Consider the following 12,869-nt stretch of genomic DNA (forward strand, 5'->3'; position numbering starts at 1 on the left):
CAGGTTGGTCAGGTGAAGAAGCAAGTAGCGGAAGAGAAGAATAATCTCTATAGAAAAAGTTGAGTATAGAACTTGTTTATTCAAGTAGTGTATATGCTAGTCAAAGTTTCACGCATATGCTTCAGTGATCTAATAAATAAATTATAGTCATGAATAATAAAGATCTTAAATCGATATTTTTCAGATTCAACATTCGACCCTTACTGCAAAATGAAAAACTGGAGGCAAATCTTGGTCGTCCTGCTGACCCTATTGGCATTACAAGTAAGTGAACAACCCATATCACTAGAAAAAACTTTGAAATGTAGACAATTATTTGTGCTTGGTTTTGTTAGTTCCCATAAAATACACTCGCATGAAACTATTAAATTGGCTACCTCTTGAATTTTAGATTTAATTCCTTTAATGAACCGGTTTACTGCGACAAAACAAAATTGAAAATATCAAAGTTGATGTATGCTTTAAACGAGGTCATGTGCCACTTGTTGTGTAAATGCGTCGAGGTAGAACCTCGACCAAAAGTCCGTCCCTCTGCATGACTCCTCCAATTCGTGGATGAACAGACGCTTTGCCTGATGTTGCTGCTTGATGCAACCTCGACCTTTTTTCGCATGTTCATTTGAAAATCTCATTCGTGCTACTTCAATGACGGGCATTCCATCATTCTATGTAGATAATATTCCACGGACGAGGTTTATCACGGTCCGTTTACTTGAATTTTCTTCTTACAGGTCACTGGATTGCCGATTCACAACGATGATCCCGACAACTCATGCAGTCAGGAAAAATTACAGGGTAATGCGCAATATATCACCAAATTGTACATAAACTTTATCTGGAACTTTATGGGCCGTATATGTGTGGTAGAAAAAGTATAGAGATATTCAATTGAATAGGTAATATGATTCATAACATAGGAACATGGAATATCTGTCTCATATCAGAACATATAACTTGATTTTGAAATATGAGCGATGACGGGTTGTATTTGTCGATATTTTACTCATTGGCTTGCGCTGCTGGCGTATCACTTAGAATATTTCCTCTTTGTTATGATTTTAAACAATTTTAAAGTTAATCTAATTTCCTTTCGTAGCGATGCTTGCGAAATGCCAGAGCCCGTTGGACGACGTGACAAGAGTGATCACCAAGTTCCCCGACGGTCAGCAGCGCTGCGGGTACAGAGTTCTGAACATCTTCCCTGACCCTCACATTGTTGATGATGAGAGCCTCGTGGCCTTGAAGGAGGAGAAGAAGAAGCTGCCTCCTTGCAGCAAATGCGAGACGAAAGTTTTCCTGCTGAACGGTGAAGGGAACGTCATACAAGGACCAGTTACTGAAAGGGAATTCACCGAACCTGGAGGTAGTTGAATTTTTTTTTCAACTTCCATGCAATATGAATATTGCATTCCGCATAACCGAAAATATTGAGGAGAAAGATAGAAATAATTTATTAAATATCTCTGTTCACTCAAATGGAATGGCAGAAGTTGTTCTTATTCGACTCCGGTTGAGTCCGCAACAAAGTTGCCTAGTTTTCATTATTAAGAAACACTTATTTAATAAATTTTTTAGCTCCACAGGCTGTTTCGGACGTCAACCTGAAGGCCGAAAACGACCAGGCAATTTCAGTGGGATGGCGTTATCCTCTACCAGATTGCCCTCTCGTTAGTTTCAGTATTACCTATGAACGCTTCGACCTGAACGACTTGACCCCGCCTAGGGAACTTCAAACCTTTGTGGTTAATGGCTTGACTCATCGCCTGAGCAATGTGGAGCATCACTCTCTTTATGAAATTTGCATTACTACCTTGATTGGAGAAGAAAAGAGCACGAAAACTTGCGCCAAAATTCCAACACAGCCCAAAAGTAAGATTTACCAGGAAGTTCCAAAATAAATTTGACATCTTACTTTTTCAAGATTTATCGGTTAGTTTTAGCGGTACACTGTCTGAATTTCACTTGGATTTTGAGATTTTTTTTCTCTATTACTAATCTTGTTTTCCAATAGTTTGGTTGGTGAATGCGTTTCTATGCGTTCATTCTATCTATTCAATTTTCCACCAAGCTTTCCCGGCTCCTTCCAACCTGGAACTCATAGGCAGCACCAGTTCCTCCCTGACGGTGGCATGGGAACCTCCTGAGGGCGTTGAAGTGGTCAACTACAAGCTGACGGTGGCTGAGGCTCAGCTGCCTGACGACATTGAAAGGAATGAGTATAAGCTGGAAGGACCCAAGGCTCAACTCTCTACTCTTGCAGCCACCACGTATACCCTGCCTGCCGAGCTTCATAGTTACACAATTAAAAACCTGAGACCTGGATATAAATACCGCATTGGAGTAAAGGTGTGTGTCTTATCCCAGGTGTCGTGTGTGTTTAAATAAATAAGTTTGAAGCAATGCTGCATTAAGAATATGTTTAAAATTTTTAGTAACAACCAGCCAAGGGCTTCACTAACAATTAAAATAGCAGAAATATAATTTATTCATTTTATAAAATAAATGGTTTTTCACTCATTTACTGTAATTCCTCCAGTCACTGGGAGTAAAGAACCATCAATTATTTCAGACGGTTGATGCATCCGGGTCAGAAAGTAACGAAGCAGGAATATTTGTTTCAACGAACAACGCGGATGGTGAAAATTCTGGAAAAGAAGGGAAATCCACAGCGCCATCTCCACCAGAATCCACAGCAGAGACAGATGGTAGCCAAGGCGGGGGTGGAGATATTGTTTCGGACAAAACGTATTGGGTTATCATTGCTCTGTCGATCGTTGCATCCATTTTGGGAATAGTTGCATTCATATTTATTTTCGCTTTCTGCTGTTGCAAAGGGAAGGCCTTTGTTGGGAAAAACAAAGAAAAAATCATCAGAAAAATGGGTAAGTATATCCCGGATTTTTCTAATGACAATGTAAATCCTGCACATTTCCCGAAAGAAGGCGCCGTCAGCGATCCAGGTGCTCGCCTTCTGAGTCAAGGTGTTGCTCCAAAATCCGAGATTGTTTAGATTATCTAAAAAAGTGTCCAGAATAATCTTTGCATTATTATTAGCATAAGATAGAAACCAAAACAAAAAGGCATAAATGGAATTAAATTGATTTGTATGATTAATTTTACTCATATTTATTTTAAGCAGTGACTGCGGAAATAACAAAATTCTACGGTGCACCCATTTCATCTTGCTGTAACATGAGATAGATGCACATTTTGGTTAAATTTTTCGGATGCACTATAGAATATGAGCAGAGAGCTTAATTGCGTTTATTGATCTAAATAGATTTTCTAGGTGTCCATGGTATGAATTGAATGACAAAGATTGAATAAATTTTATATGGATTGGCGTCAGCCCTAAATAAAGTCTGCCCATTATTTTCTAAGCAAGAGTCTAGTGACACTTATGCAAATTACCCTCGTTTTTTCCGAACTGCTTTATTAAGACAAGCCAAGGAATCATACGTATTAAATTCATTTGTTGAACAATCTTAAATTTCAGAGGGCATATAGTAATAAAGTAAAAACAACGCTATGCGCTCATAAACCTGGATTTCTCATAAAATCGAGGGTATTTATTCCTACATGAGTTGCGATTATTTTATCGTAAAGGTCCAGTATAGTGCCTTTATTATCTAATCGGCGAGTCAGAAGAGACTTCAGAATGACTTTTTTTATCGTCGAGAAAATATATTCGTGGATCAACTTGCAATTCTTGCATATGTATTATGCGTTGAAGTTTCTTATAAACTAAAAAAGAAGCAAACATGACAAATTTATATCATTTTACAACTAAAGTTTTAGGTTAAGATAAAAAATAGTTTATTTTGCCACCTGCATGCTATCTTAGAAGTTCCACTAAGATCGTTAAATTTAAACTAATGTTTTTAATCTTTTTTGATTTAATGAACAAATTTTTAACTGAAATGTAAAAGTGTATCTTCATGTTGCTTGTTGAAAATATATACATGTATGAGGCCATTAACGAACTTTATTTTATTAATTTTTGTGCATAATTACTATCTATTTTTGTACATGATTACTCTAAGTTCTTAATTGAATTATCCTGTCGACGTCTCATCGTCACTTCAGTTGTACTAGGATTATTCTTCCCTTTGATGAGCTGCACTGCAGGTCCAACCCAACGAAAAAATGTACGTGTGCAGTAAAATCGCCTATAAAATGACAATAGTGTTCATTCTGTCTTTATTGTTTCGAATATTTAGGACGTACATCTTCTTGTTAAAAACACTGATAAGATATAACGCTTCATTTGTGTTTAGTCGTAATTTGTGTCTTTAGATGCGCCAGTGTTTGATTGATGAGTCATTTGTTATCATCAAATATATTGAAACTCATATGAAATTACAAAATGAGAGAGGATTTTGTTAATGATTGAAATGGCAACTTTTATAAATTGTTTCAACACAGATTGTCAATTAAATCCTGAATTTTACTTTAAATCCTGAATATACTGCGAAATTTTTTCTATAATATTTTACAACAAGAGTATGAGATTATAATAAAGATTTGTTACCTGAGCTTTCGTTCTATAAAACACTGCCTTAATGAACACCATAATGAACAGTTTATAGGTAGTAAAATGCTTATATTAAAAAATGCGATCGCTTTAAATATAAATTTCTTCATAAAGAATATGACATTATGCAGTTAATTTGAAATTTTGAATTGATTGTTGAGAAAATAATTATGATGTAATTGATACCTCTGCGGTAGCCATTGCAAAAAAAATTCCACTTAATCTTGTGACGGGTCACAGAATCGAAAATCAATCGCCAGTATATCAGCTCCCTCTACTTCATTGAACTTCAGGTAGGCTCGAGATAAGCTGTCACTCTAACTACTACGTGCGCATGGTGGAAAATCTGGAAAAGAATGGAAATCCACAGCGTCATCCCCACCAGAATCCACAACAGAAACAGATGGCAGCCAAGCCGGGAGAGAAGATATTGTTTCGAACAAAATGATTCAGGTTATTATTGCTCTGTCGATTGCTGTCACCATTTTCGTAATAGTTGCATTCATATATACTTTTGCTTTCTGTTGTTGCAATGGGAAGCCTTTGTGGAGGGAAACACCGAAGGTTCATCAGGGAAATTTGACAACGCCGACTCAAGTGATCGCCTTCTGAGTCCAGGTGTTGCTCCAAATCCTGGGATTGTTTAGATTACGCGCAAAAGTGTCCAGAATTTATTTTTTATTTTTATTAGCGTAAGATAGAAACTGGAGGGACAAGGCATAAATGGACTGTGATTTATATGATTAATTTAATTCATATCAATTTTATGCAGTGACTGCAGAAATGACAAAATTTTACGGTGCACTCATTTTAATTTGATGTTAAAGGAGATCGATGCATTTTTTGGTTACAAATTTAAGTTGCGCAAGTGAATATAAGCAAGGAGCTGTGTAGCGGGCCAGCCTTGGCCGCGCTTAAAATGCTGTTAGTTTTATTCAGCCGCCGCACCTCTCTGACACAGACTAATGAGAAAAAGTTAGAGTAGATAGTGTTCTCGAGAAGCAACTGATAGGAGTAGGCAGCCTACCCTTGCCTCACTAACCACCTTATAAAGTCTGTACATATCTGTGTATGATGTCTGTAAATTATCTGCATTCGTGAACCTACTTGCATTTAGTTTAAAATCTATTGTCGTCCTTGTGGTTTCTCTATGTAATTCAAATATACGTTGTGGCCTATGAAACTTCGTTGATCAAGTCTGATTAATCCTCGTGCGCTAGGGCCCGCGGGCAGAGACCCAGTAACTTTGTATATGGAGCGTAGTTATCCCGCTACATATAATTTGGTGGCCAGTATGGGGATTAATTTTTTCGGGGGAGATATTTGAGCGCATTAACTTCTGAAGTTGATTGAACGACTTTCATATGTTGTATCGAGTTAGAGACCTGTATTCTGCCAATCTGCACTAACCACCTTGTTCGAAATGTCAGAGTTGCTTGAGCGATTGTTGTCCTGCCTTATGAACTTGGGAAACGTCATTGAAGAGTTGAAGCGTGAAAACTTAGCTGTGTCGACTCGGCCCGCTCAATTACAGGATCTAAGGCGAACACGCTATGGTGCTTACGGCAGAAGACATAGAAGGACCTTGGTCTTCACCAACTCCAACCGGAAAGTTTGTAAGACGTGCGGACTACGGGGCCACGTATCGACGAAGTGCGCAGGCGATTCGTGTTTTCTTTGCTACAAGCCTGGACACAGCTTGGGGGATTGCCCGGAAATGGACACCCCAGCAATGCTGTTTGAGGAGGAACCTGTGCACTATCGTGAGGCTTGTGATGACCAACTGAGATTGACATCTGCTGTGGAGTTGCACTCCGTAGAGTACGAACTGAACCTTTCAGCACTTCCTGCTTCAGTGATCGCAGTTGATCAGATTGATATGACTGACCTTTCTTTGGCAGTTCCGGCTCGGCAACCACTACTGGAACCAGCCCCGGAAGTTTCGTCTGGAGTAGGGTCCCGATTGCCGTCCTTGACTAAGATACCTTTATTTCCTATAACGTACGTTGAACCGTGTGAAGATCCCATGTCAGAATGCAGTTCTCCAATAAGTTCTCGTGGAGAAATGCCAGACCCGGCTTCACGGACGGTATCAGAGAAGTTGGGCGGCTCTGGCTTCGGCAGGAGGTCATCTTCCAGCGAGATACGGTTGTGGCAATGGAGCAGCGAGAACGACCTTCCTGGGACGTCGAGTCGTATTAGCGGAACTGATTGCACGACCCAAGTTTCGGACACGTCGGATGAATCGGAGTCAGATTACTCGTCTGATGCAGGGCGGCGAGCCTCCAGTTCTAGACGCAGGCGACGTCGAGGGCGAAGACGGAACGACTCCCCAGCGGAATTCTCGCAGTCCTTGGAAACTATTAGAATGCGTCGGCATGAGACGCTTCAGGAGTTCGCAACACGCCTGGAGGACGCATACTATCATTGTTATCCCGGCAAGAACATTGAGAAGAGTCGTGAGCTGGTGGAGAAGTTCATCGTTTCTTGTCGTCCAAAATTTTATGACGACCTGTGTAGCGTAATTGAGATGAAGCGAATGCGGAAAAGCTCGAATTGGGGTAATATGAAGAGGTGTCTTTCGAAACTTCCTGAGCGTATTTCGTGACTCGTCTAGTGTTGTCAATTGCTTGGAATTTTGTGAACGTAGGACTGTTAATGTATTAACTTGAAACTTGGAGCCGAGATGCCTTAATAGGCTAAACGTTGTGAAAGTAGCATTCTCCAGCGTGATCCTTGGTCTTGGTGGGGGAGAATGTAGCTGCGCTATTTGTCCGTCATTTGTTTACCAGGTTCACGCTGGCAATGTGTAGAATGGGCAACGTTGACTCCCATTTATTTTATTCGCTCAGCGGTTGCGGTTGTGGTGGCCAAGGCTCCGTAACGTGTATTCAGTTGAATGTCGATAATTTTTTAGCCTCAACTACCTGTTTTGTCTATTCATTTGTTGCAACCATTTTACCTCTCACGATTTCCTTTTGAGTGGCGGGTAAGCTTATTAGCCGATAGTAAGAATTTTGTCTTCCTAGTTTATGCTGCTATAAAGTGCTGTGGTAATACTAAGCATGAACAGGCTCAATACCAATGGCTGGGAAGTTAATGATTTCAATTTATATATTTTACCTCGTGTTCCTTAGATCAATTCTGATATATTCCCAATTGAGTTCCTCTGTTCCAGTAATTTAAGGGTAAACTTCACGTTTATTTTCCCGTGCAATTGTTGATTATTTCAGGTGGAAGTGGGCTCTTTCTACTATAAGTCTACCTACGTACCTGAACCTACTCTGAGTGAAAAGAAAGGGTGTCTAGTGTTCTGCATTGGTGAATGCAACCGTGACCATAGCTGAATTTCTGGATAGGACACTGGCAGCCCAAAACTTCGTCAAGCAATGATTGTGATAAGCGGATGCGCTTAGGTCTACTACGTCAGTGTGACGCACTAGTCTCGACGGACATGTTGCGAACCTTCATCGACTGAAGAAGATACGCAGAAGACGTCGGGCTGCCAAGCATGACCAATGTATTTGTTTGACTTTAGGTTATCTGTGTTGTTTGGCTTGTGGATGTACTGGTAGTGAGATTACTATTTTTTGTGAGTGAGCCACCTAAGGGACTTAGTTTTAGCTTCGCAATAAAATCTTGCAAGTCTCAACTCTGAACGAATCTGGTTTTAATCAATTTTCACTATCGCCAACCTAATAGACGGCGATAGCCTATATTATGTTGATAGCTCTCCCGCAACAGCTGGACTGTGTTTATTGATCTAAATTTTTTGACAATATCTGTAGAACAGATTCAAATTTTACAAACGTACAATATCAGATGTCAAACTGAGATTCCTTTTTATGTTCTTAGGATGGTTGTGGCTCAGCGCTATGTTCAAAATATGCAATTTAGGGCACTCATTCATAAGTAAGATATAGGGTATTTGACATATCAATGCTGCGCACTGTTAAAGGAAAACCCCTATTACAACACTTCTCTTAAACTTCACTTCTTGTTTGTTTGTCTGCTACACATCTTGTAATCGAAATTTAATACACTTCTACTTATCCTATCGATCTGAAATTTTGCACACTTGTGTAAAGTTGGAGACAATACATGAATCAAATGTCTAATAAATGATTTTAAAAATGAAATTTTTTTTTCAATATTAAAAAATTTAAAAAATAATTTTGTCAGCTACAAATCTTATAACTGATATTTGACACACTTTTCCCTGTCTAATTGATCTGAAATTTTGCACACTTGTGTGAAGTCAGAGGCAATGCATAATCAATTAACAGAATAAATAATTTTGGAAAACAAATTTATATATTAAAAAAATTTTATATTAAAAAATTTGAAAAGATAATTTTTTTAATATTCGAAAATTAAATGAGAAATTCATTGTACATCTGTAAGATTGGAGACACTGGATTCTTTGGAAGTGTTGTCTTTAAAAAGTAATTTTTAAACGTATATTATTTTTAAAATACAAATAAAATTGAAAAATTCTAATTAATTCATTTTGATTTATTCCTTTTTTGCACATTAGTCGAACGCCCGGTATTTATGGTGGATTTTATTAAATTCTTTGAATCGCTTGGTTTCCAGCTGCATGAAAGGTGCTTCATGAAGTGAACTGACAAAATAACATCACATGCAGGTGTGGTCTCATCAGTGGAGACGACTAAGACAAGAGGTTACTCACTCGCTCAAGTCTAGCCCTCCTTTATAGGTCCTCGTGATGGGAACGCCAGCTGAAACTTACGGCCCGAAACTTATGCTAAAATTTACAGTTACGTGAGTTCTTTCTTTCCTGGTCTACAAACTGCGGACTATACAGCTAGGTGCTGTTACGGTTGCTGTACGTGTAGCAGCCGGTGTTCCAACTGTTCATATCTACTACATATCTAGTACATATCTAGTAATATCTAGTACATATCGATTACAACTTAAGAATCGCACCGCCAACATTTCCTCTGAGCATGGATAATAATATTATACATTCCCTAGATAATTCTTTCTGATCTTTCTGATCTGCACATCCTCGTCTTTTAGTGACGATTAGGAAAGGCCATCATGGTCTCCTCTGGAAAGTCCCGGAAATCCGAACACCTTAGACGATGTTACTTGAAAAGTTGACAAGGTATTATGTTTATTATGTTTTGATTTTAAATAATCACGAACATTTTGGACATTACTGAAGCTCAATTTTTCTTTAGGATTAGGATTAATTTTTTTTCCTTTTGTTTTTTGTTCTTTCAAACGGGGATTCTTTTATCTTGATCAGAATTATTTGTGATCGGGAATCAAGAGTTATACCTATCTTTCTTTGAGTTATTGATGTTTTTAATTTCCATATGTTACTCAAAACGCCTTTACTGCAGACATCAGGCCTTGTTGATAACATTTTTACGTGGTTGTATGATTAGCGATGCTGCAAGCAATGTAACGTTGCTAATGATAATGCATTTTTGGTTCAACTTCAATGAATAAAATTAAATCGAGAAATATGTGAAATTTCTCTACTTGAAGCTTCAAGGAAATGGACAAAAATTTATTACTCACATCATGGGCTATAACAATATAATTTACCTTATACTATTTTACAATATTTATCAATTACAAAACTACGCAGTTTACGACTAAAACTCTTTCTGAGTGCACGGAGGAATTGCTTCAACTCGCTGCTCTGCTCTTTTCTCGATGCTGTGTCCAATAAATAAATTTTGCAATTCACATCTGTAGAGATAATCATTCTGTAAAATAACATTCCGCCTGTTGACAAGTACATATGTGTCATTAAAAAAATTCGTCATTTGAGTCAATTTTTTCTGTTGTCACAGTCAGGTTATAAAAAATTTGTAAACGTAGTTTAAACACACATTGCTGGCTTCAACATTTTAATAATCATTCAGTATCCAATCATAATTTACTCAAAGCGTTTATTGCCAGTTTCAATACTCATGCATGCTCTCCGGTCCAAGCTATGCACTAAAATCTATAACAACCCGCAATTTAATTGCAGAGGCGCACAAATTGATGTGCACATCCAGTCTAGAAAGCGTATTGAGGCGTCTTTTTTTGGATGACTCAATTTAAATTTTGTTTTGAAGCTGTAATAAAAAAGTATAGTATTATTAGCGAAGGAGATCTTCCAATGCTTTGCCCTTTCCATTCTCCCAATATGGCAGATATGCACTGAAAATAAAAAGCAATAATATAAGACGGCTTGAATTGTCATATCAGATTTAATACACTTTGGCTTTGGCATAATTATAGCCGATTCAATTCGAAGGTAAAAGTATTTGTATCATTATTAAATGTTCCACATGAAACAGAATCAATGCACATTATTTGCAGGATTAATGCACTTGTTAGAATTTACATGCTCATAAGCATTTTTAAAAGCATTCGTGCTCATAAGTTCCCGACTGATAGCGCATTTCATGTTAATATTCAATTTCCACCACGGTGATTGCAGGAATAAGTCTGCATGTTACACTGTTAGAAAAAACGGTGAAAAAAGTCAGATAACTATGGTTTCTTGCAGTGAATTTCACGTTATGCGGCATAACGTGACAATAACTTCTTTGTTAGATTTAAGCGCGAGGTCACGAGGTGGCGCCACAGTCGACAGTTTAATAAAAAGCTTGCTCTGGTCTTCAATCAAACTTGCATAAAAGAGAAGCTTCTGCCGAACTACACCAATATTGTATATCTGAGTACCTCACTCAGCGTGTAGAACTATTCCCTGAGACCTCACTGCGCCCTAAGCATCACAATTCGATGCATTATCCCCAGTTAACGCTTGCTTTCTTACCCTTAATTCATGTCTGGTCAATGAGATTTGAAAGTAAACATATTTCCGGAAATGTGCGCATTCATTGAATAATTTTGTTAAGATAGAGAAAACATTAGCCACCAAACATCAAATGTTCCAAGCATATTTATCCTCTGGCAATATTTTTAAATCAAAAGTTACACATCCCCAGGCTCTGCCTTACCAACGAGATCTTTATTGCCAAAAAATACAGAAAGCAGTTAAAGAAAAGGGATGCGATCAAAGCTCATTGAAATGGATGCCATCACACTTCATGGTACACTCGAGTATTGATGGTATTTCTTCCAAACAGTGGTTCAAATTTTGCAGTAGGAAAAATTCTCCTTGTGTTAATGAAGAATACTACTGTGTACTTCATTGTTGAGCTGCACAGTGTTAACCATCACAGAAAAATGGGATTGTATGAATTGATTAAAACCAATAAAATCATGTGTTTAGAATTTACTGCTACTTCATGTGCTCTTCCAATCTATGTCATAACAACAAATTGTTTTTCGCTATTAAACAAATGCCTTTACCAGAGTAATTTCATTGACAATGTTAAATGATTGAATTATGTGTAGTAGTTGCCTGTATTGAGAAATTATTTGCACCTTTTCATTGTTAGACAGTTTTCATTGTACCCGCGTTAATTTATTTAAATAAATATAAAATATAAAAGCCAGTCCCCATCCAAAGAAAAAAGTTTGAAAAGTGGAAGGGAAAAAAATCATTCCAGCTTATAAATTAATTTGATTACATTAATTTTTGATAAAGTGGTTTGTTACTTAAATGAACAATTTAATAATAAAGAGCAAATAACTATCAAAACATCATTTGTTCATTATTAAAAATTTTTTCTTCAACCAGGCCAAGGTAGGGGTAAAAAAATTGTCTGCATTAAATATTATATTAAATCTTAGCTATAATAAGTTTTAATCTTCCCAAGTGATCTATCCAGACATTCCAGAGATTCACATATGGATTAACTTGTAATCCAGAAGCATTTATGTCTCAGTGATGAGTTACTGGCAGAAGTCCTGAAAGCCATTCAAGAGGCTGGAGCAGACAACTTAGATGATGCTCGAGAATTTGTCATGGAGAAAGATCTTACTGGGATCTTGAACGATACAGATTCGAAAGCTTCTGAAACGATGGTGTGAGTATTTATAACAAAGCAAAATTTAGGTTTTGATATGAATTTGATGCCAGTACAAAAATATTTTTGGAAAATGTCATGTCCAATTTGTTACTTTTTTGAATATGATGGAGATAATTGTATTATTTGACAAGGAATACTGTTCTTAATAACAACAGTATGGTACTAGCATACAACAGTATGCTAGTACCATATTAGTAACTCACCAGTAATATGGTGTGCTTGATGAATGTTGCCAGTTCTCAATCTAATAACTTTTTGTGCTGTGACATTCATGTTTACATTTCTATTTATCACACTCTTTTGTTTCAGCTGAACCAGATTCAGAGCCTGCCGTTCAAGTTGAGACTGCAGTGGATCATCTACGA

At 37.5% G+C, this 12,869-nt stretch overlaps 1 protein-coding gene across 1 annotated transcript; it reads left to right on the forward strand.

Moving 5' to 3' along the window:
* The first annotated feature begins 8 nt into the window (after positions 1-8).
* On the forward strand, positions 9-4,447 carry LOC108671725. The gene is made up of 7 exons (XM_018159295.2): positions 9-58; positions 185-264; positions 732-795; positions 1,097-1,363; positions 1,576-1,869; positions 2,069-2,346; positions 2,570-4,447. The coding sequence occupies exons 2-7, from the start codon at positions 211-213 to the stop codon at positions 3,008-3,010; spliced, it is 1,398 nt and encodes a 465-aa protein (XP_018014784.1). The 5' UTR covers positions 9-58; positions 185-210; the 3' UTR covers positions 3,011-4,447.
* The last annotated feature ends 8,422 nt before the right edge of the window (positions 4,448-12,869 follow it).

Source organism: Hyalella azteca, unplaced genomic scaffold, assembly GCF_000764305.2.
Source record: "Hyalella azteca isolate HAZT.00-mixed unplaced genomic scaffold, Hazt_2.0.2 contig5102, whole genome shotgun sequence".
In the NCBI taxonomy this organism is placed as follows: domain Eukaryota; kingdom Metazoa; phylum Arthropoda; class Malacostraca; order Amphipoda; family Hyalellidae; genus Hyalella; species Hyalella azteca.

Coding starts and splice junctions, on each gene's coding strand:
- LOC108671725 (XM_018159295.2), top strand. CDS start 211: ATGAAAAACTGGAGGCAAATCTTGGTCGTCCTGCTGACCCTATTGGCA. Junction 1,870..2,068: donor AATTCCAACACAGCCCAAAA/GTAAGATTTACC, acceptor TTTTCCACCAAG/CTTTCCCGGCTCCTTCCAAC. Junction 2,347..2,569: donor AATACCGCATTGGAGTAAAG/GTGTGTGTCTTA, acceptor CAATTATTTCAG/ACGGTTGATGCATCCGGGTC.